At 39.6% G+C, this 19,904-nt stretch overlaps 1 protein-coding gene across 4 annotated transcripts in view; it reads right to left on the bottom strand.

Annotated features, from left to right (window-relative positions):
* Cfap61 (cilia and flagella associated protein 61) overlaps positions 1-19,904 on the bottom strand; it is a 310,679-nt gene that overhangs the window by 87,908 nt on the left and 202,867 nt on the right. For 2 of the 4 annotated variants that reach the window (XM_074074242.1, XM_074074241.1), the window contains one exon: positions 16,612-16,786. In XM_074074242.1, coding sequence (XP_073930343.1) covers positions 16,612-16,786 — 175 coding nt within the window. Of the gene's footprint in view, positions 1-15,929; positions 16,470-16,611; positions 16,787-19,904 lie in introns of those variants that run through there. The other 2 variants (XM_074074243.1, XM_074074244.1) reach the window with 2 other exon arrangements.

The raw sequence follows: 19,904 nt of genomic DNA on the forward strand, positions 1-19,904 counted from the left end.
TGTCCCCTCCAGAGCGCATGTTTAGGCAGTGTTGGGAGGTGGGGCCTAGTGGGTATGCTTGGGTCATAGGAGTGGAGCCCTCATAAGTGGATTAATACCACCTTTCTCATGGAAATGAGTTAGCCATGACAGGAGTCCAGACCCTTGTTCTCTCTTCCATACCCACTCTCTTGCCCTTTAATTTTCTGCCATGAGTTGAAGCAGCATGAAACCCTCACCAGATATAGCCACCCAATCTTGGACTTCCCAGCCTCCAAAACTGAGTTGAAACAGACCTCTATTCTTTACAGATTACCCTGTCTCAGGGTATTGTTACAGCAATGGAAAAATAGTCTAAGTCACCTTTCCAGCACTTCATGGCCTACATACCTAGGCTTCCTGTGTGATGACTTATTTGGACTGTCATGTTCACTCTTCCCACTATGTTATTACTGAGCCCTACACAGTGCCTGGCCTATGGTGGATATAAAATATTTTTAGACTGGGTACAGTCTAAAATATTTGAGGTTTATCTGCTTGCTGTTCCTAAGACTTTCCCCTTGTTAACTGGACCATATTTTTTCATCCTGTGAATATCTGGCACAGAATGACCTAATTGTGGCCAGATTTTCCTACTATATATTTCAATCTGGCATTTACTGTTAAGTTGGCACTATAGGAAATACGAGTCACCAGATGAGTTGTAAAATAGAAACACATTTCCCTTAACCATATTAGATCTGTTTTTTAGGTGTCCAGTGTAGCTCACAAAATCTTACATAATCCCCAAAGTAACCAAAGCTGTGTGTGCCTACATCAAACTGTAAGTACAAAATACACTCCCTATCATATTGGTGGCCTTTAAACTCAGGGAAACAAGAAATCACATTTCCAATGTGCTATTTAAGGGAAGGCAGATGTCATGTAGAAGGACAGGTGCATAAAAGTGAAGATGGAAATTTCTGGGAGTTTTTAAGGTTTTGGCACTGATTTTCTTTTAGATGTAGATTTGATTTCAAGTCACAGGGCTTTCTTATATTTTATACAGAAATTATCAGTTGAATATCATGTCACAATGGTTAGGTCAATTTTCAGCTGTATCAAGACAGGAAGGAAACGGAGAAAGAAAGAAGCTGGGGTGAGGGGAAGTGGCAGAGAGACAGAAGAACAATGAGAGAGCTTCAGAGAAACACACTTTTTAAATCCTCAAATAAGAATTAAAAAATTGATGAAGGGAAGTGGCTGCTAACTTTAGTGATATGCTAACTTGGGTGATATGTGGGGTAAGTGAGTATGACCAGAAAAGGTGGAATACCATGTTGCCTTTGCAGTGCCAGCCAGGAGGTGCCATGATGGATGGGCTCTGCAGGCACAGAACACCTCACCCTTTGTAGAGGGAGAGAGACAGTTCCAGGTCACGTGGGGCCCACAACATGTATTTTTTTAGAGCATGCTTTTAAGCAGCCAAACACTTCAGCAAGTCAGAGATGAACTTAATCACTGCATTTCTAACCTGAGTGTTTCATAACTCAAGGAGTCCTTGAGAATATTTAGAAGGAGGTAGCACATTGCCAGGGCTTCCTTCATACAAACAGGGTACCACAGATAGATAAGAAATAGAACAGGAAAACAAACAGAAATCCAGGATTTCTTCTGAATGTCAGTTTTATGTTAAAAGATCTGGTCACTGTCTTCCTTCCAGCTCCACTTATTTAACAGATAAGAAGTGACTAGTGTTTTCCCTTGAATCAACAGGTGTCAGAGGTAAAGGGTGGGCTGCCCAACTTTCAAATGTCAAATAAGAACTGATGATTAGAACTCTGGGTGAATTGATAATAAAGGATAATAGAATACAACCATTTCATGGAAGGTCAAGTTTGGTTGCTCCTTTTACAGATTACATTATGCATTATGAAGATTACAGATCTGAAACAGGAAGCAGGACCCAAGGAGGGTATCAGTAAGAAGGCAACCATGAAGGCTCCAAACATGAACATGGACAAGAAAGAACAGGAAGCCATTCTCTCACTGCTATGCAGGGTCTGCCTGTACAACAATGTACAAATGCTTTCAAGAGGAGGGGACACTTCCCTAATGACAACCCTGGCGGTAAGGGAGAGGTAGTTACGATGCACATCAATCCTGGGTGAGCTATTGACTCCCAGCCCCAGACAGGAAAGCTTGAAGACTTGCTATTTAAAATGCTGGCACAGTTGCGTATGGTAGTTCATGCCTGTAATCCCAACTACTTGAGGGGCAAAGATCTGGAAGATCTCAGTTTGAGGCCAAACAGTGAGACTCGATCTCACCAAACAAGCTAGTCATGGAGGCACAAGCCTGTTGTCCTAACTAATGGGAGGCTATAGCTACAAGGATCCCTATCTGAGGTCAGCCTGCAGAGGAAAAAAAAAAAGCGAGACCCAATCTGAAAAATAACCTGAAAGCAAAAGGGACTAGAAGAGTGGCTAAAATATTAAAGGGTGGCTCACCCCTATAATCCTAGCTACTCAGGAGGCAGACATCTGGAGGATCATGGTTTGAAGCCAGCCTGGGCAAATAGTTTGAGAGACCGTATCTCAAAAAGAAACCTTCACAAAAAGGGCTGGTGGAGTGGCTCAAGGTGTAGGCCCTGAGTTTCAAGCCCCAGTACTGCAAAAAAAAGAAAAAGGAAAAAAAAAAAGGTAAGCACAAGGCCCTGAGTTCAAATCCCAGTACTTAAAAAAAAAAAACAAAACTCAAAACAAAAACCTGCTGGCACACACAGAAGTGATCTTGCCTTTTTTGGGGGGGTGGGGGGCCTCAGGTTTGAACTCACGGCTTCACACTTGCAAAGCAGGCACTTTATACCTTGAGCCACACCTCCAGTCCATTTTGCTCTGGTTATTTGGAGATGGTGGGCAGGGGTAGTGTCTTGAACTATTTGCCTGGGTTGGCCCTGAACCTCAGTTCTCCAGATCTCAGCCTCCCAAGTAGCTGGGATTACAGGGGTGAGCCACTGGCACCTGGCTGAGCTCACTTTTTGACACACTGTCTTTGAAGGTAGAAATAAACACACTAGCAAATTTGATAATTACCATCAGCTACAGTAATGTACCCAGGTTCAGGAAGTTCTTCCATTTAATCAGGGGGGGAAATGTCAATTTCATCATCCTGGTTCCTAAAGATGGTAAGTTTCAGGGATCAGAAAATTCAGTAATATTTAAAGGTAAAATGACTTTATAAAAAAGAAAAGATAAGTTAATCTTTCTAATATGTTCAATAAATAAAATACTGTGGTTTATTATTCTTTTCCAATCATAGATTTTACCCTAAAAGTAATGGAATAACCTTTCTAAGAAGTCATTTTCAGTTGAGGCCAGAAATGTACTCTATTCTTTTGAGCTATAACTTTCTACCACTGGGAAAATGTGCTTTGCTTCTGTTTCATGATCACATTTGGTACTCTAAAGATGAAGGATCCTTGAAGGAGAAAACCAGGACTTGGAGAGAAGGGAAGGATTTTCCGATCTGTTGATTTGGCTGTGAAATCAGAGCTCAAGAATATGACATAAATTCAAGGATTTATGCACACACACACACAAATTCTAAATTTTCTTCAGTTACTATATTTTAAGACCTAAGAAAGCAAGAACTATATACTCTGTCTTATAGTTTGTGTTTAAGTACATTTACCTATTCTGTTGTATTATTTTCCCCCATGCTTATTTTGTTCTATTTTTGAGACAGAGCCTTACTATGTAGCCCAGGCTAGCCTTGAACTGTCATCCTTTTGCTTTAGCCTCCTGTGAACTGGGATCACAGGAATGCACCACCATGCCTGGCTCCTATTCTGTTGTATTTTATCAAAGACTTAAGATTTCCTTTTTCTACTTCAAAAGAGACATACAGTAGTTATGTATGACCTCATTCATCCTCTATTCATCCTATAAGATAGATTTTATTTTTTGTGTAGAACCCTGAGCACAGAGCACATTAAGTAATGAGCTCCAGGTCACATAGCAAGTGTGTTGGTTAGCAGCATTTGGACCCAGTGAGTCTGGTTTCAGAACCAGCACTCACAGCACTGCACTATTCTAACAGATACTCTAATTGGCATTTTATTTGGATAAATATCTTCAACAAATTACTAGATAATGAAAATATTCAAAAATAATTCTAGGATATTAATAAGTTATGAAATAAACACTCACTTAAAAAGCACATCATGCCCACAGAGAATGCTCATTCTACTTTTTCTAAGTCAAAGCATAAGATTTTTATGACCTAAGCTTGACCTGCCTCATTTTTCTCTGCCAAATAAAAAGGGAAGAATATATTAGATATAACAAAGGCTTTGTTGGTGATTCATGCACTGGAATTTTAATGCTATACTTTTTGTCTACAAACATGCTTTTAATAAGGCAGTAAACTGTATTTAGCTAAAGATGAAAATAATTGATCCATTTTGAGCCATTAGGGCAGTTTCATTCTTTTTACTTTATTTTTGCCCTACTTTTCATTTTCATGGAAAGTACAGAGGTAATAGCAGATGAATTTCAATTAGGTTCAATTAATGCCGTAACTGCTCTAATGTATCAGGTTGCTGGTTCTATCAGAACCCTTGGCTGAACACTCCAGGTTTTGTTTGCTGTTGAGAGCAGTGTTTGAGCCTATGATGTCAGCACTAGCTATTCTTCATGACTGGGGAGCAGTTCTAATAATTTAGGGTAATTTACATTTATAAAACCTTCTAACTCTAGAGCCCAGAAAATGATGTCCTTCAGCCTGGACTAATTCCATCAGAGAACAACTGTTTTCTCCTTTGGGAGCAGAGGACTTTGGGGAAAAAAACAGAGATTAGGGGGAGGTATCTGTGTATTTATTTACAATTCATAGAAATTCAGAGTTAACTTCCTCCTAAGAGCATCCATTGTTCCTGCTACCTACCACTCCTTCTAGAACAATTTCTCCACCATTGCCAGGGATCATGTCCCTGAGTTTCAGGAAAGGTAAGCCTGACATTTCCCAGGACTCATGGTGTGGTTGCAGGATGAACAGTCTGCCCAATCATAGCCAAAGAGACAGGGCATTTTTTTCCTTCCATTCTTGGGCTACCTCTCCCCACTCCCACCATGAACTATCTAAAAAGGGGGAAATTAGCACAGAGAGAACAATGGTAAAACTATTATGAAGAATTTCTACATTTCTTTTGGCATTATCAGGTGACATGAAGAGAAGACAAGTACTGAAACACAGTAACTGATGGCTTCAGCTGATCTTCCAAAGAGCACAAATGCAGTCCTGTCTGGTTTATCATGACATGCCAGACTTTCAGTTTGTGGTCTCAAATACCAAATCCCATTACTAACTCAGAAATAAGCTAGGAAGGGGCTTGCCAAGAGGATCACAGAGTGGAGCAAAAGTAATCATCTACAGTTATTACCTTCACCTGTAGCTGCCCCACCTCCAACTAGCTACTGATTCTTCTGCAACCCACTCTCACTGGAACCCCTTTCTCTGCAGACCTGGGGCTACAAATGAGAAGAAGGCCTTCCTAAAGTGCTTTTTTGCGCACAGTATCACCCCCACCATTGCCCCCTGGCCGCTCCCTTCACTACATCCTCATTTCTTAAAAAGCAACCAGTTAAACTTAGACTTGGATGGACATTTGAAGTCCTCTACAGTATCTGTCTCCTATCTGCTCCTCTGCCTTCATCTCCCACTGCTGCCCTTCACAGACTAGCTGCCCAGCTCACTGCTGACCTATTGTATTTTGAAAATAATTCAAGCTCCCCTAACTTCTCTCCATTTGCTTATCCTGCCCTCCTTAAAGGTAAGCTCACATTCTTCTTTCTCCAGGAAGCTTTCTCCAAACATCATGGCCTCCAGGGATCTCATGAAGGCCACAGAGCCCCTGCACAACCAATGGCATCTGGTGTACAGGTTTCCAACTTTTGTGTCAAGACCAATCTCCTTGACTTCTCTACTACCATGATGGCAGATGTTGAGACTGACAGTTAGGGGAAACTTCAGTGTGTAGTAGTAATTCCATCACATGTGGTAGTAATTGCACAATAGTCTTCTCTTATCCACAGAGGATATGTTCTAAAATCCCCAGTGGATTCAGGAACCCACATACTATGTTTTTTCCTAAGCATCTATATACATATGACAAATTTTTACCTTTTCACTTAAAAGAAACACTTTGTGGCTTTTCTTTGGTAAGGGTGAATTGCAAAAATCACTATTCTTGCACTTTGGGTCCATTATTAAGTAAAATAAGAGTTACCTGAGCCCAGCACTGGTGGCTCAGGTCTATAACCTCAGCTACTTGAGAGGTAGAGATCAGGAGGATCACGGTTCAAGGCCAGCCTGGGCAAATAGTTCATGAGACTCTATCTTGAAAACATCCATCACAAAAAAGGGCTGGTGGAATGCCTCAAGGTATAGGCCTTGAGTTCAAACCCCAGTACCATTAAAAAAAAAAAAAGAGTTACTTGAACACAACTACTATGATACTGCAACGGTTGATCTGACAACTGAAAAGGCTACTAAGTGATTAACAGGCAGGTAGTGTACATAGTGCAGATACACTGGACAAAAAGGTGATTCATGTCCCACAGGTGAGAAAGCACAAGATTTCATTATGCTTCTCAGAATAGTTTGTGATTTAAAACTTATGGACTGATTACTTCTGGAAATTTTCACTTAGTATTTTCGTATCATTTAAATATTACCATTTAATATTTTCAGTTGGCCACAAGTTGGAAAGTGAAACTGTGGATAAGGGGGTCTTATTATAATGCTTATAATAGCTTATATTTATTGAACTTTTCCTATATCTGCACCACTGTCCTGATTATGGCATGTACTATCCCATTTATTTCATTGAATTCTCTCGACAGCTCATACAATGGAGATAATATCCAGAATCCAACACACAGGGGAATTCAGTAACTTGTCAAAGGCAGTGATCCAAAATTTGAACCTAGGCAATTGATTCTAGAACCTTAGCTAGACTGCCTTGAGAATGTGTTATTCACGATAAGGACCTCAGTTCATCTTGCTCAGTCAATGCATAATTACTTGCATTAAAGGTAAAGGAAGGTGTTTTTGGTTTTGCTTTATGTTTTGGCGGTACTGGAGTTTGAAGTCAAGGCTTTGTGCTTGCTAGGGAGGTGCTCTACTGCTTGAGCCATTCCTCAGCCCTTTTTACACTGGTTATTTTGGAGATAGGGTCTTGCTTTTGGTCCAGGCAGGCCTGGACCTCTATCCTCTTATTTTACACCTCCCCTCATTGCTGAAATGACAGGCACACACCACCATGACCAGGTTTTTTCTGTTGAGATAGTGTCTTGTGAACTTTCTTTTTGCCTGGGCTGCCCTGAAACTGCTTGGGATGACAGGCACAAGCCACTGTGTCCAGCTACTGGTTGAGATGGAGTCTTACTAATTTTTGCCCAGGCTTGTCTTGAACCTCAATCCTCCTGATCTCAACCTCCCAAGTAGCTAGGATCATAGGCGTGAGCCATGGGCACTGGCAGGAGTTTTTAAAAGAACACTATCAATCTCAGCCAAGGGTTTTCCTGTCTTCATCTTGATTGGCTATTGGTTTCTAGGTTAAGCTGAGTATAACATACTTGGCTAAGACTTACCATGTTGGGTAGAGGGAGGAAAAGGGTTACATTCTGAGCGGTCCTCACTTATATTCACTAAAACATTTATTGAGAATCAACTACATACTAGGCATGGTGCTGTATACAAATGATACTGAGATAAATTAATGCTTTAATTATCAAAGAAAAGACTTGGAGCTTTAGTAAAGTACAATACTCTAAATGTCTCAGAAACAATGCTTTAATAAAAAGTTTTTTATTTTTAAGGTGCAGTTCTGGAACAACCACCAGGTCTCTTCAACAGTGTTAGCAGGCATTTGAAAGCCCTGTGATGAAACTCTCAGTCAGCAAACAGAGGTCGTCATGGTGACACAAATGATTTGGCATGAATGTGTATTTCTATGTGGATCTCCCCGCCCTGCTAAACCTACTTCTGCCTTCCAGGAAAGCCCAGGCTATGTTTAGGAGTCTTTACTTGAGACCTTCTCTTTAGCATGGGTTTTGTACTACATTTCCTGGAAGCCCCCATAGGTTCAGTTCTGTATGTTGCTGGTTCTTGGCTCTCACGTGAGGATGAGCTTTCTGCAATCAACTGGGTGACTATCTGAGGCTCAGCATGTTCTGTGATTTGGACTGTGATTCAGTTATGCTCTATTGCGGAGGGTTGGGAAGGGAAGGGAGGATGTGGGGCTGCTGGAGAAAAGGGCAAAAAAATAACTGCAAGAACAAGATCTGAATGGGACTAATTAAAGTCATGTCTGAATATGACTTGAATTATGGAAAAACTACAAAAAGAGTTTCCTTAAGGCAGGAGGTAATATTTTTCTTCCTAACTTTTTGCATATGAGAAGTCTTTTGGAAAGGCCTCTATGTGGAGTTCAATTAACTTGGCGAGATCCTGTTTCTCACATGGCTCCCAGAGCCTGGTCTCAGTATCTGAGAAACCTAGGAGGTACTCGGGGGATTCATGGAGCACCAGGGAAAACTCTACATTAAAGATAAGAAACTTATTTCCACATACTACATTTTTTTTCTGCTGGGATTTGAACTCAAGGCGTATACCCTGAGCCACTCCACAGTCCTTTTTTGTGATGGGCTTTTTTTGAGATAAGGTCTTCATGAGCTACTTGCTGGAGGCTGGCTTTGAACCACAATTTTCCTGACCTCTGCCTCCTGAGTAGCTATTGACATACTTTTTATCCTAGCTGTTCAGTGGACAAAAATAGGCACTCAGTGGTGGCTGATGGGACACATTTTTAAATTCCATAAATGCATTTCCCTTTAAGTGGGTTTCAGAGTATCACTGTCTTTGACAACCAGTCAAGTCCACAGAATGACATTGATGCTCTTCCCCCATCTGAGAATCAATGAAAAGATGCCTGAAGGACACCATAGCTTCTTGCTTCGGGTTTTCTAAATTCTCTACCATCAACATTCAATATTAAGAGCCCGCTTAGCCACTTTCAAAGGTTATTTTCTTGGGCAAAATGCACTTTAGGGAGCACTTTGGAGTCTAAGGCAGGAGGATTGAGAGTTCGAGGCCAGCTTGAGCTACACAGTAAGTCTGAGCCAAGCTTGGACTACATAGTGAGACCCTGTCTCAAACAAATAAACAAAAATGCTCCTTAGTCCTAACAACAAAACATTCAAAGTCTAAGATTAATGACCGAATGCTAACAGGATTGGCCACAGTCCTAAACCATATGGTGTATTTTATATTAAGCCAATGGCCTTTGTGCTATCAGGAAGTTAAAGGTACACTTTTGAGTCTGGGCTTGATGCAATGGCAGTGATTTGCCACACTGTCTTTGGGTAAAAGCAGGGCTCTGCAAACACAGCTCATGACCTGTTTTTGTAAATTTTGTAAAGTTTTATTGGCACATAGCCACATCCATGAATTTATGTATTGTCCATGGCTACATCCTTGCTGCAATGGCACGGATGAATAGTTGTAATAGAAGCTTACGGCCTGCAAAGTATAAACTATTTATGGTCTGGCTCTTTACAATCAAAGTTTGCTGATCCTCTGGATTAGACAATCCCCTGGATGAAATGAGAGAATTTTTGAAGACTACATAGGTCACAGGCAGTTATTAAAGAATGAATGTAACAGGTATAAATATATGTAAATGCAAAACCTAAAAGTATTACCAAGTTCTGATAATACTTTATGACAAGTTGAAAATCTGGATTGCTGATATAGATCTACATATAGCACCTCTGCCCAAAGGTTCCAGATCCAGTTGCTTTTCCAGCAGACTTCTGACCAATCTTTAACTTACTTTGTATTTGAGATACCTCCTCATCCCCAAAGAATATGGAAAGCTTTCAAAAGCATTTTATGAGACACCTCTGAATCCAAAAACCTAATAAGTGTAAAATAGAAAGCGCCAGGCCAGTTTTATTTATAAATTTGGAAGCAAAAGTCCATAAGTTTTTTTTTCTTTTTTTATTATAGTCATATGTTTTTGTGCCAATACCATGTTGCTTTTATTGCTATTGCTTTGTTACATAGTTTGAAGTCAGGTATTGTGATACCTCCAGTGTTGTTCTTTTTACTGAGTATTGCCTTGGCTATTCGTGGCCTCTTGTGTTTCCATATAAATTTAATGGTAGGTTTTTCAATCTCTTTGATGAATGTCATTGGGATTTTGATGGGAATTGCATTAAACATGTAGATTATTTTTGGGAGTATAGACATTTTTACTATGTTGATTCTACCAATCCATGAGCATGGGAGATCTCTCCACTTTCTATAGTCTTCCTCAATCTCTTTCTTCAGAAGTTTATAGTTTCCTTGTAGAGGTCGTTCACATCCTTTGTTAGGTTTACACCTAGGTATTTGATTTTTTTTGAGGCTACTGTAAATGGAATTGTTTTCATATATTCTTTCTCAATTTGTTCATTATTAGTGTATAGAAATGCTAATGATTTTTCTTTCTTTTTTTTTGCTAATGATTTTTCTAAGTTGATTTTATATCCTGCTACCTTGCTATAGCTATTGATGATGTCTAGGAGCTTCTGAGTAGAGTTTTTTTGGTCTTTAAGGTATAGGATCATATTGTCTGCCAACAAGGATATTTTGACAGTTTCTTTACCTATTTGTATTCCTTTTATTCCTTCTTCTTGCCTAATTGCTCTGGCTAGGAATTCCAGTATTATGTTGAATAGGAGTGGAGATTGTGGACATCCTTGTCTGGTTCCTGATTTTACAGGGAATGGTTCCAGTTCTTCACCATTAAGTATAATGCAGGCTGTAGGTTTGTCATATATAGCTTTTATAATATTGAGGGTACTTTCCTTCTATTCCTAGTTTTCTTAGAGCTTTTATCATGAAATGATGTTGGATCTTATCAAAGGTTTTTTCTGCATCTATTGAGATGATCAAGTGGTTTTTGTCTTTGCTTCTGTTAATGTGATTTATTACGTTTATTGATTTTCGTATGTTGAACCACTCCTGCATTCCTGGGATTAAGCCTACTTGGTCATGGTGAATGATCTTTTTGATGTTTTGTTGAATTTGGTTTGCCATTATTTTATTGAGGATTTTTGCATCAATGTTCATTAAGGAGATTGGGCTATAGTTCTCCTTTTTGGAGGTGTCTTTGCCTGGTTTTGGGATAAGTGTAATACTGGCTTCATAAAATGGGTTAGGCAGTTTTCCTTCCCTTTCCATTTCATGAAACAGTTTAAGGAGGGTTGGTATCAGTTCTTCTTTAAAGGTCAGATAGAATTCAGCAGAGAATCCATCAGGTCCTGGACTTTTCTTTTTAGGGAGACTCTTGATTGCTGCTCAATTTCATTTTGTGTTATAGATCTATTGAGGTGATTGATGTCCTCTTGGTTCAGTTTTGGATGAGCATAAGTATCTAGAAATATCTCCATTTCTTTAAGATTTTCCTATTTATTTGAATATAGGTTCTGAAAGTAGTCTCTGATGATTTGCTGGACTACCATGGTGTTTGTTGTTATCTCCCCTTTTGCATTCCTGATTCTACTAAATTGGGTTTTTTCTCTCCTCATTTTAGTCAGGTTTGCCAGGGGTCTATTGATCTTGTTTATTTTTTCAAAGAACCAGCTTTTTGTTTCATTAATTCTTTTTTTTTTTTTTTTTGGTTTCTATTTCATTGATTTCAGCTCTTATTTTTATTATTTCTCTCCTTCTATTTGTTTTGGGATTTGCTTGTTCTTGTTTTTCTAGGAGTTTGAGATATAGCATTAGGTCATTGATTTGAGATCTTTCAGTCTTTTTAATATATCCACTCTTGGCTATAAACTTTCCTCTCAGGACTGCCTTTGCTGTGTCCCATAGGTTCCAGTAGGTTGCGTTTTCATTTTCATTGACTTTCAGGAACTTTTTAATTTCCTCTTTATTTCATCAATGACCTATTATTCATTAAGCAATGAGTTATTCAGTTTCCAGCTGTTTGCATGGTTTTTTTTCTTTATTTTTGTTGTTGAGTTCTAGTTTTATTGCATTGTGATCAGATAGAATGCATGGTATAATTTCTATTTTCTTATATTTGCTGAGGATTGCTTTGTGTGTAAGATATGATCTATTTTGCAAAAGGTTCTGTGGGCTACTGAGAAGAATGTATATTGTGTAGAAGTTGGATGAAATGTTCTGTAGACATTAACTAGGTCCATTTATCTATGGTACATTTTAGATCTAGGATTTCTTTATTGATTTTTTTGTTTGGATGACCTATCTATTGATGATAATGGGGTGTTAAAGTCTCCCATGACCACTGTGTTGGAGTTAATATATGCTTTTAGGTCATTCAGGGTATGTTTGATGAAATTGGGTGCGTTGACATTGGGTGCATATAGGTTGATAATTGTTATTTCCTTTTTGTCTATTTCCCCTTTTATTAGTATGAAATGTCCTTCTTTATCTCGTTTGGTCAATGTAGGTGTGAAGTCTACTTTGTCCGAGATAAGTATTGCTACTCCTGCCTGTTTTCAGGGGTCATTGGCTTGGTAATTCTTCCAGACTTTCATCCTAAGCCTATGCTTATTTCTGTTGGTGAGATGGGTCTCCTGTAAGCAACAAATTGTTGGATCTTCCTTTTTAATCCATTTTGTCAAGCGGTGCCTTTTGATGGGGGAATTAAGTCCATTAGCATTAAGTACTGATAGGTATGTGGTGATTCCTGTCATTTAGTTGTCTTAGTTGTTTGAAGGTTTGATTGTGTGTACCTAAATCAATGTTACTCTTTGCTTTCTTGCTTTTTCTTTTCCTGTATTTTGGTACTGCCTGCCCTTTCATGGTTATGTTGGGTTTCACTTTCTGTGTGCAGAATCCCTTGAAGAATCTTTTGTAGTGGTGGCTTTGTGGTCACATATTGTTTTAGTTTCAGCTTATCATGGAAGACTTATTATTTCTTTAAAAATTTTTATTTTATTCATATGTGCATACAATGTTTGGATCATTTCTCCCCCCTTCCCCCCACCCCTTCCTTTACCTCCCCGCACTCCCTCCCTTACCCCCACTTACCCCTCGCTACCTGGCAGAAATGATTTTGTCCTTCATGGAAAACTTTTATTGCTCCATCTATTTTGAATGATAGTTTTGCTGGGTAGAGTATCCTGGGGTTGAAGTTATTTTCATTCAGTGCCTGGAAGATCTCACCCCAAGCTCTTCTTGTTTTTAATGTTTCTGTTGAGAAGTCTGCTGTGATTTTGATGGGTTTACCTTTGTATGTTATTTGTTTTTTCTCTCTTACAGCCTTCAATATTCTTTCTCTAGTTTCTGTACTTGTTGTTTTAATGATGATATGCCATGGGGTAGTTCTATTTTGATCAGGTCTGTTTTGTGTTCTGGAGGCCTCTTGCATCTGTATGGGAATATCTTTCTCTAGATTTGGGAAAGTTTCTGTTACTATTTTGTTGAATAGATTATGCATTCCCTTCGCTTGCACCTCTTCTCCTTCTTCAATGCCCATGATTCTCAGGTTTGCTCTTTTGATGGAGTCGGTTAGTTCTTACATTTTCTTTTCACAGGTCTTTAGTTGTTTAACTAATAGTTCTTTGGTTTTTCCTCTAATTACCATTTCATCTTCGAGTTCTGAGATTCTGTTTTCTGTTTGTTCTATTCTGCTGGATTGGCCTTCTGTTTTGTTTTGCAATTCTGTTTCATTCTTTTTTCTGAGGTTTTCCATATCCTGAATCCCTTCCTTGTTAATGTTGTCTATTTTTGTCTTGAGTTCATTTATCTCTTTATTAATCGTGTTCTTTGTTTCACTTTGGTGTTTATACAGTGCTTGTATGGTTTCCTTTATTTCTTCTTTTGCTTTTTCAAATTCTCTATTTTTGTTGTCTTGGAATTTCTTGAATGTCTCCTGTACATTTTGGTTGACCATATCCAGTATCATCTCTATAAAATTCTCATTGATTTTTTTGCAGGATTTCTTCTTTCAGATTGTTCTTGTGGGCTTCCCTGGGTTCTTTGGCATAGTTTATCTTCATTTTGTTGGAGTCTGGATCTGAGTATGTTTTTTTCATTTCCCTCTGGTTCCTGTACTAATTTATTACTGGGGGGAAACTGGTTTCCTTCTTTTTTCTGTCTTCCCATCATTGCCCTTGCTATTGTTACCTTCCCTGTACTGTGTGCAATTAAGTATTTTCTAGCTTGTAATAATAACAATGATGATATCTAGAATGGAAGGGTGGGAGGAGAGGGAAAGCAAAGAAGGTAAAGAAAAAGGGAAAAACAAACAAGTTAAAAAACAAAACAAACAAACAACAACAAAAACCCCAGTGTCGAAGAAATAAACTGGGAAAGATAATGTACTAATCAACAGGAAGCTAAACAGGCATTAGAGAGACAGAGAGAGGATTAAAAAAAAATCCCCAAGTTCAAATGCAATAAAGTTTCAGTCTTAATAATTTTGGTGTTAGTCGCTTAGCCTCCAATCCTGGAGATGGTGTCTCACAAGTAGTTCTGTCATCTCATCAAAAGGGAAAAAACCAAAAAACACAAAAAAACCCCAAAACACAACCAAATATCCCAAGTTCAAATGCAGTACAGTTTCAGTAAGTCTTTCAGCATGAGGTTGTAGTTTAGTCGTTGTCTCATCAAAGAGAAAAGGAAAAAAGAAAAAAAAGAGTCTGGAGACAGCTTTGTGAATGTCCATCTGAGGCTGCGGCTCACCTGCCCACTCCTGTCAACCAGCTGTTGCTGGAGGCTTTATTGATTGCAGATCTCAGGAGTGAGCTTAACACTCACCTAGCCCAGCAGGCTTTGTTTACTTAGAGTTCTCCTGGGTGCAACTGCCACTGTTACATGTTTTCCCCTCTTCAAGCACACTGGGGAAGGTGGCGCTACACCTGCCTTCTCCAGCCTGCATGTTTATTTACAATTCACGTGGGAAGTGTCCCTTCCCCCTGGTCCAGTGGGGCTTTCCTCACACCACCACTTTTACAAGCTTTCCTGCTCCAAGGTTGCTGGGCGGTGGCAGCCACTCCTGCTTTCTCCGGCTGGCTTGTTTATTTACAGTTCTGTGAGGGATTGCCCCTCCCCCAGTCTTTGGAGCTCAGTGCACCCCGCCCTCTTTGCTACATGTCTTTTGTTGTTGTTGTTGTTTATTCAGTTTGTTTTCTTTTTCCCTGGGTGGGGGTCAGCCTGTCCAGGGGGCTACTACGTGCCACTTAGCTCACCTGGTGGTCTGCATCTCTCGAGCCGGTAGGAGCTGGCATCTGGCGGCATGGGAGCCCTCCTGGTTTCTCCATTTAACATAGAGTGGGGATGCTATGTGTAGGCTGGGGATGTGGAGGAGTTGGAGGAGTCGGAGTTTTGCCTCTTCTCAGTGGTTTTTCCTATAAGGTGTATCTCTAGCATCTCTCCAAGATTTTACTTTAGGAAGAACGCTTTCTGTTTCCTCCCTCTAGTCCCCATCTTTGTCCATAAGGTCTTAGCAAATGGAATCTAGTCATGGGTTGAATACACTCAATACACTTTTAAGTTTTAATGTAGTAAATTTAGTGACTTTTTAATGTAGTAAGTATACTAACTTGACAAAAAGTTTTGGAGGATCTAAATTGTTCATGAAAAATTAGAAGAAACTGGATTTAATTCTTTTTATGGTGGTTCTGAGGTTTGAACTTAGTCTCACTCTTGTTAGGCAGGCATTCTACCACTTGATCCATGCCCCCAATCCTAAAGTATATTTAATTCTAGTGCATTAATTATATTAATGAATGTAATTAAATTATAGTTGGATAAGTAAATCTATTTAATTTTAAACAGTGATGCTCACTTTCTGGGCATGTAAATGTCTTTACACCCTTGACCTGAACTAAAGGTCAAGATTGGCATCTCAGTTCTAAAAACAAATGGCCTTACATAAAATTAAGGTGATACATGCACTAAGTCACCTCCAATGCTTGACTTCCAGGTTTCAACTAAAGACACATAGGCAGCCAGGCCCTATTTTGGTTGTTTCATGAATCAAATAATTTCGATGAAATCCAGGCAGTGGAGAGAAGATGCTTGAGAAAATGCTTTTGAGTGGCAGAGGCACTGGTACAATTCTGATTCAAAAAGTGGTCTGCAACTTGAATATGTGTATTTGTGGGAAGGACTGTACAGGCAACAACAAGAAAGAGAACAATGGATTGTGAAAAGAAGAAAAAGAGCCCTTCCAATGCAGGCCTTTCTTTTTCTTCAATGGTCTTTTCAGCTTCACAAAAGGACACATATTTTCCATATAATTGCTAAACATGTTTGCTTATTAAATTATTCTTTAATTAGTTAATGATTTTAGCCATGCTTTGCTCTTCGGATATTCATTTTGTGTAATAAAATAATTATAGATAATTAAACTATCTCAAGCCTTTTCTTTCCCCCAGCAAACATGTTGGGTATCCCAAAATGACAACAAGTTGTAAATTAATCTGGAAAACAAAGCGTGACAGATGAATGATTTTGGTTGGAATTAATTAGGCACTAATTATATACTGGAACTAGATGAAGAATGAGACTCATTATAAAAAATAAAACACTATTCTGAAAAGATGCAGTTACCAATACCCTTACCTTCTGTGATGATGGAATTGTTCCTTATCCAAGTCAGTGTGTCAAAGCAATCTTCCTCATCATTGACTATGAAAAGGTTGCAAGGAACTTTCCCAGTGTATCTCTGCTTACTGCTGTCTTCAACCTCTCTGTTTGTCAGATGTTGACGAATATCCACCCCCGTAGGGCATGGAACCTGAGGTATGTATGTTACAGAGAAATGTTTATTTCAGTGGTAATAGGTGACACCGTGACAGTTTAAAGAAAATAAAGTATGCATGGCAATGTCCAAACAAGTATGTCTTTTTCTGTTCCCAGATATAATTATGTTTTAATTAAAATGGGGGGCAGGGAACCAAGGAAACAAACAAAAAAACCCAAACAGTTAAGAGACAATTTTCAGAAGGAATTTCTCTGGTTATTTAATGCTGAAAATAACTTATTCTGAAACTTAGTGGGGGAAAACAACCATTTGTTAGGCTCACAGATTCTGTAGGTCAGTAATTCAGACAGGGAAAGTTAGGAGACAGCTTGTCTGTGTTCCACAATGTCCAGGAAAATGTGAAAGGCCCAGGGTGATTTGGTGGGTGGAAGGTGGAGTCATGTGGAGAGAAAATATCTCACTCCTATTTCCTTACGCAGAAAGCATGCTGAATATTCAAAACTAATGACAAGGTGTCATTATCTGTCTAGCAGCTGATGCTGGTTGTGGCCTGGAACACACATACATATGGATGTGCTATGTGACTTGGGGTTCCTTCACAAACATGGTGGCTGGGTTCCAAGGGCAAGTGACCTGGGTGGGGGCGGGTGACCAATACAGAGAGGTCTATATTCTGTAGCTTGTCTTGGAAGTTGAGCAGTGTCTTCACACCATGTTCTGTCATTCATGGAGGTAATCATAGAGGCCTACAAAGGATAAGGGGATAAAGTCTAGACTCCACTTTTTCAGCAAGGATCTGGAAGAGGACATGGAACTAGATTTGATGCGGCTATGTTTGGTTAAAACAATCTGTCACTAAGGACTGATAACCAGAATATATAGGGAACTTAAAAAATTAAATTCTCCCAAAACTAATGAACCAATAAAGAAATGGGCAAGTGAACTAAACAGAACTTTCTCAAAAGAAGAAATTCAAATGGCCAAAAAACACATGAAAAAATGCTCACCATCTCTAGTAATAAAGGAAATGCAAATTAAAACCACGCTAAGATTCCACCTCACCCCTGTTAGAATAGCCATCATCAGCAACACCACCAACAACAGGTGTTGGCGAGGATGTGGGGAAAAAGGAACCCTCTTACACTGTTGGTGGGAATGTAAACTAGTACAACCACTCTGGAAAAAAATTTGGAGGTTACTTAAAAAGCTAAACATTGATCTACCATATGATCCAGCAATACCACTCTTGGGGATATATCCAAAAGACTGTGACACACGTTACTCCAGAGGCACCTGCACACCCATGTTTATTGCGGCACTATTCACAATAGCCAAGTTATGGAAACAGCCAAGATGCCCCACTACTGACGAATGGATTAAGCAAATGTGGTATTTATACACAATGGAATTTTATGCAGCCATGAAGAAGAATGAAATGTTATCTTTCGCAGGTAAATGGATGGAATTGGAGAACATCATTCTGAGTGAGGTTAGCCTCGCCCAAAAGACCAAAAATCTTATGTTCTCCCTCATATGTGGACATTAGATCAAGGGCAAACACAGCAAGGGGACTGGACTTTGATCACATGATAAAGCGAGAGCACACAAGGGAGATATGAGGATAGGTAAGACACCTAAAAAACTAGATAGCATTTATTGCCCTCAACGCAGAGAAACTAAAGCAGATACCTTAAAAGCAACTGAGGCCAATAGCAGAAGGAGACCAGGAACTAGAGAAAAGGTTAGATCAAAAAGAATTAAGCTAGAAGGTAACACATATGCACAGGAAATCAATGTGAGTCAACTCCCTGTATAGCTATCCTTATCTCAACCAGCAAAAACCTTCGGTCCTTCCTATTATTGCTTATACTCTCTCTTCAACAAAATTAGAGATAAGGGCAAAATAGTTTCTGCCGGGTAGCGGGGGGGGGGGGGGCAGAGAGAGGGGGTGGGGGGTAAGGGAGGGAGAGGTTGGGGGAAGTGGGGAGAAATGACCCAAACATTGTATGCACATATAAATAAAAAAAAAATCTGTCACTAAAGCCAAAATTCAAGTGTACAGAGGGGTAGGCAGAAAATTAAAGCAAGAGCAGTAGATTATTATTTACTTATGAAAATTATAGGACAATTATTCACTTTGTCAGTGAAAGTCTCTCTCTTCCCTCTCTGTCCTCCATCTTCCTTTTTCTTTCTCAACACAGAGCCCTCCCAATATAACTTCTGTTGTCCCACTTTTGACACAGAAATGAGTGGAAACAGAAAGTTTCCTCTACTTTAGGGAACTCAACAGTGAAATCACAATACAGGATGATGGCACTTGTCCTTCAAGTCAAGGATGCCCTAGCAAACCAGAGGGCCTGTGCCTGCGTCAACGTGTTCAGCCATGACTTATCTCTATCTGCTTGTTGCCAAGGAAAAGCACAAGTCCAACATAGCTAGATCTGACTCTTCTCAGACTCTTGGGTGTTTTGGTGAGCTTTTTTATTTTCTTTTCATTATTTTGGTTTAAATTAAAATCAAACAAATGCAAATTCAGCACAGTAGCCTGAATTTGCCTAGTGGGCCACTACTTTGGCCTTTCCGTTCAGCTGGCAGGTGTAGAAATTGTGAAGCAAAAAGAGGCAGGTATAGGGAACAAGACAAAAAGGAAACTTGAGGTCTCTGGTGGAAGCTCTACACAAGTTGTCTTGCATATTCACTGTGTGAGGTCTAAGGGTTGGGAGGCAGGAAGAGTTCTACAGCTATTATGGGCAAAACATCACTTGCAGTAGACAGACCTTGGATGAATTACCTCATCCTTGGTTTACTTGGTTCCCTCGTTTTAAAAATGGGGATGAAGAAGGCTCCAGCCTAGAGTCACTGTGGAGGTTACATCAGCTACCGCACATGCCTCAGGCCCTCATCCTCTTTGAGATGTCAACAAGCTGCAAGGCTCCTTGAATGAGTAGTGGGAAGAAAGAATGAAAGGCATGTGTAACAAACTCTGTCTGTCCTGATGAGGGCTCAGGGGGCAGCAAGCTCCTGCCTCCTGGGGCACGCCATCCCCTTTTGGAGTAGACTTTCAAACTATTAGAAAGCTGGTTTTCAAGATGAATAATCACTGTATTCCCATCACTGCTGAGAGGCCTCCCTAAATCTACTTCCTGGGGCT

This window comes from Castor canadensis, chromosome 5 (genome assembly GCF_047511655.1).
Source record: "Castor canadensis chromosome 5, mCasCan1.hap1v2, whole genome shotgun sequence".
Taxonomy (NCBI): domain Eukaryota; kingdom Metazoa; phylum Chordata; class Mammalia; order Rodentia; family Castoridae; genus Castor; species Castor canadensis.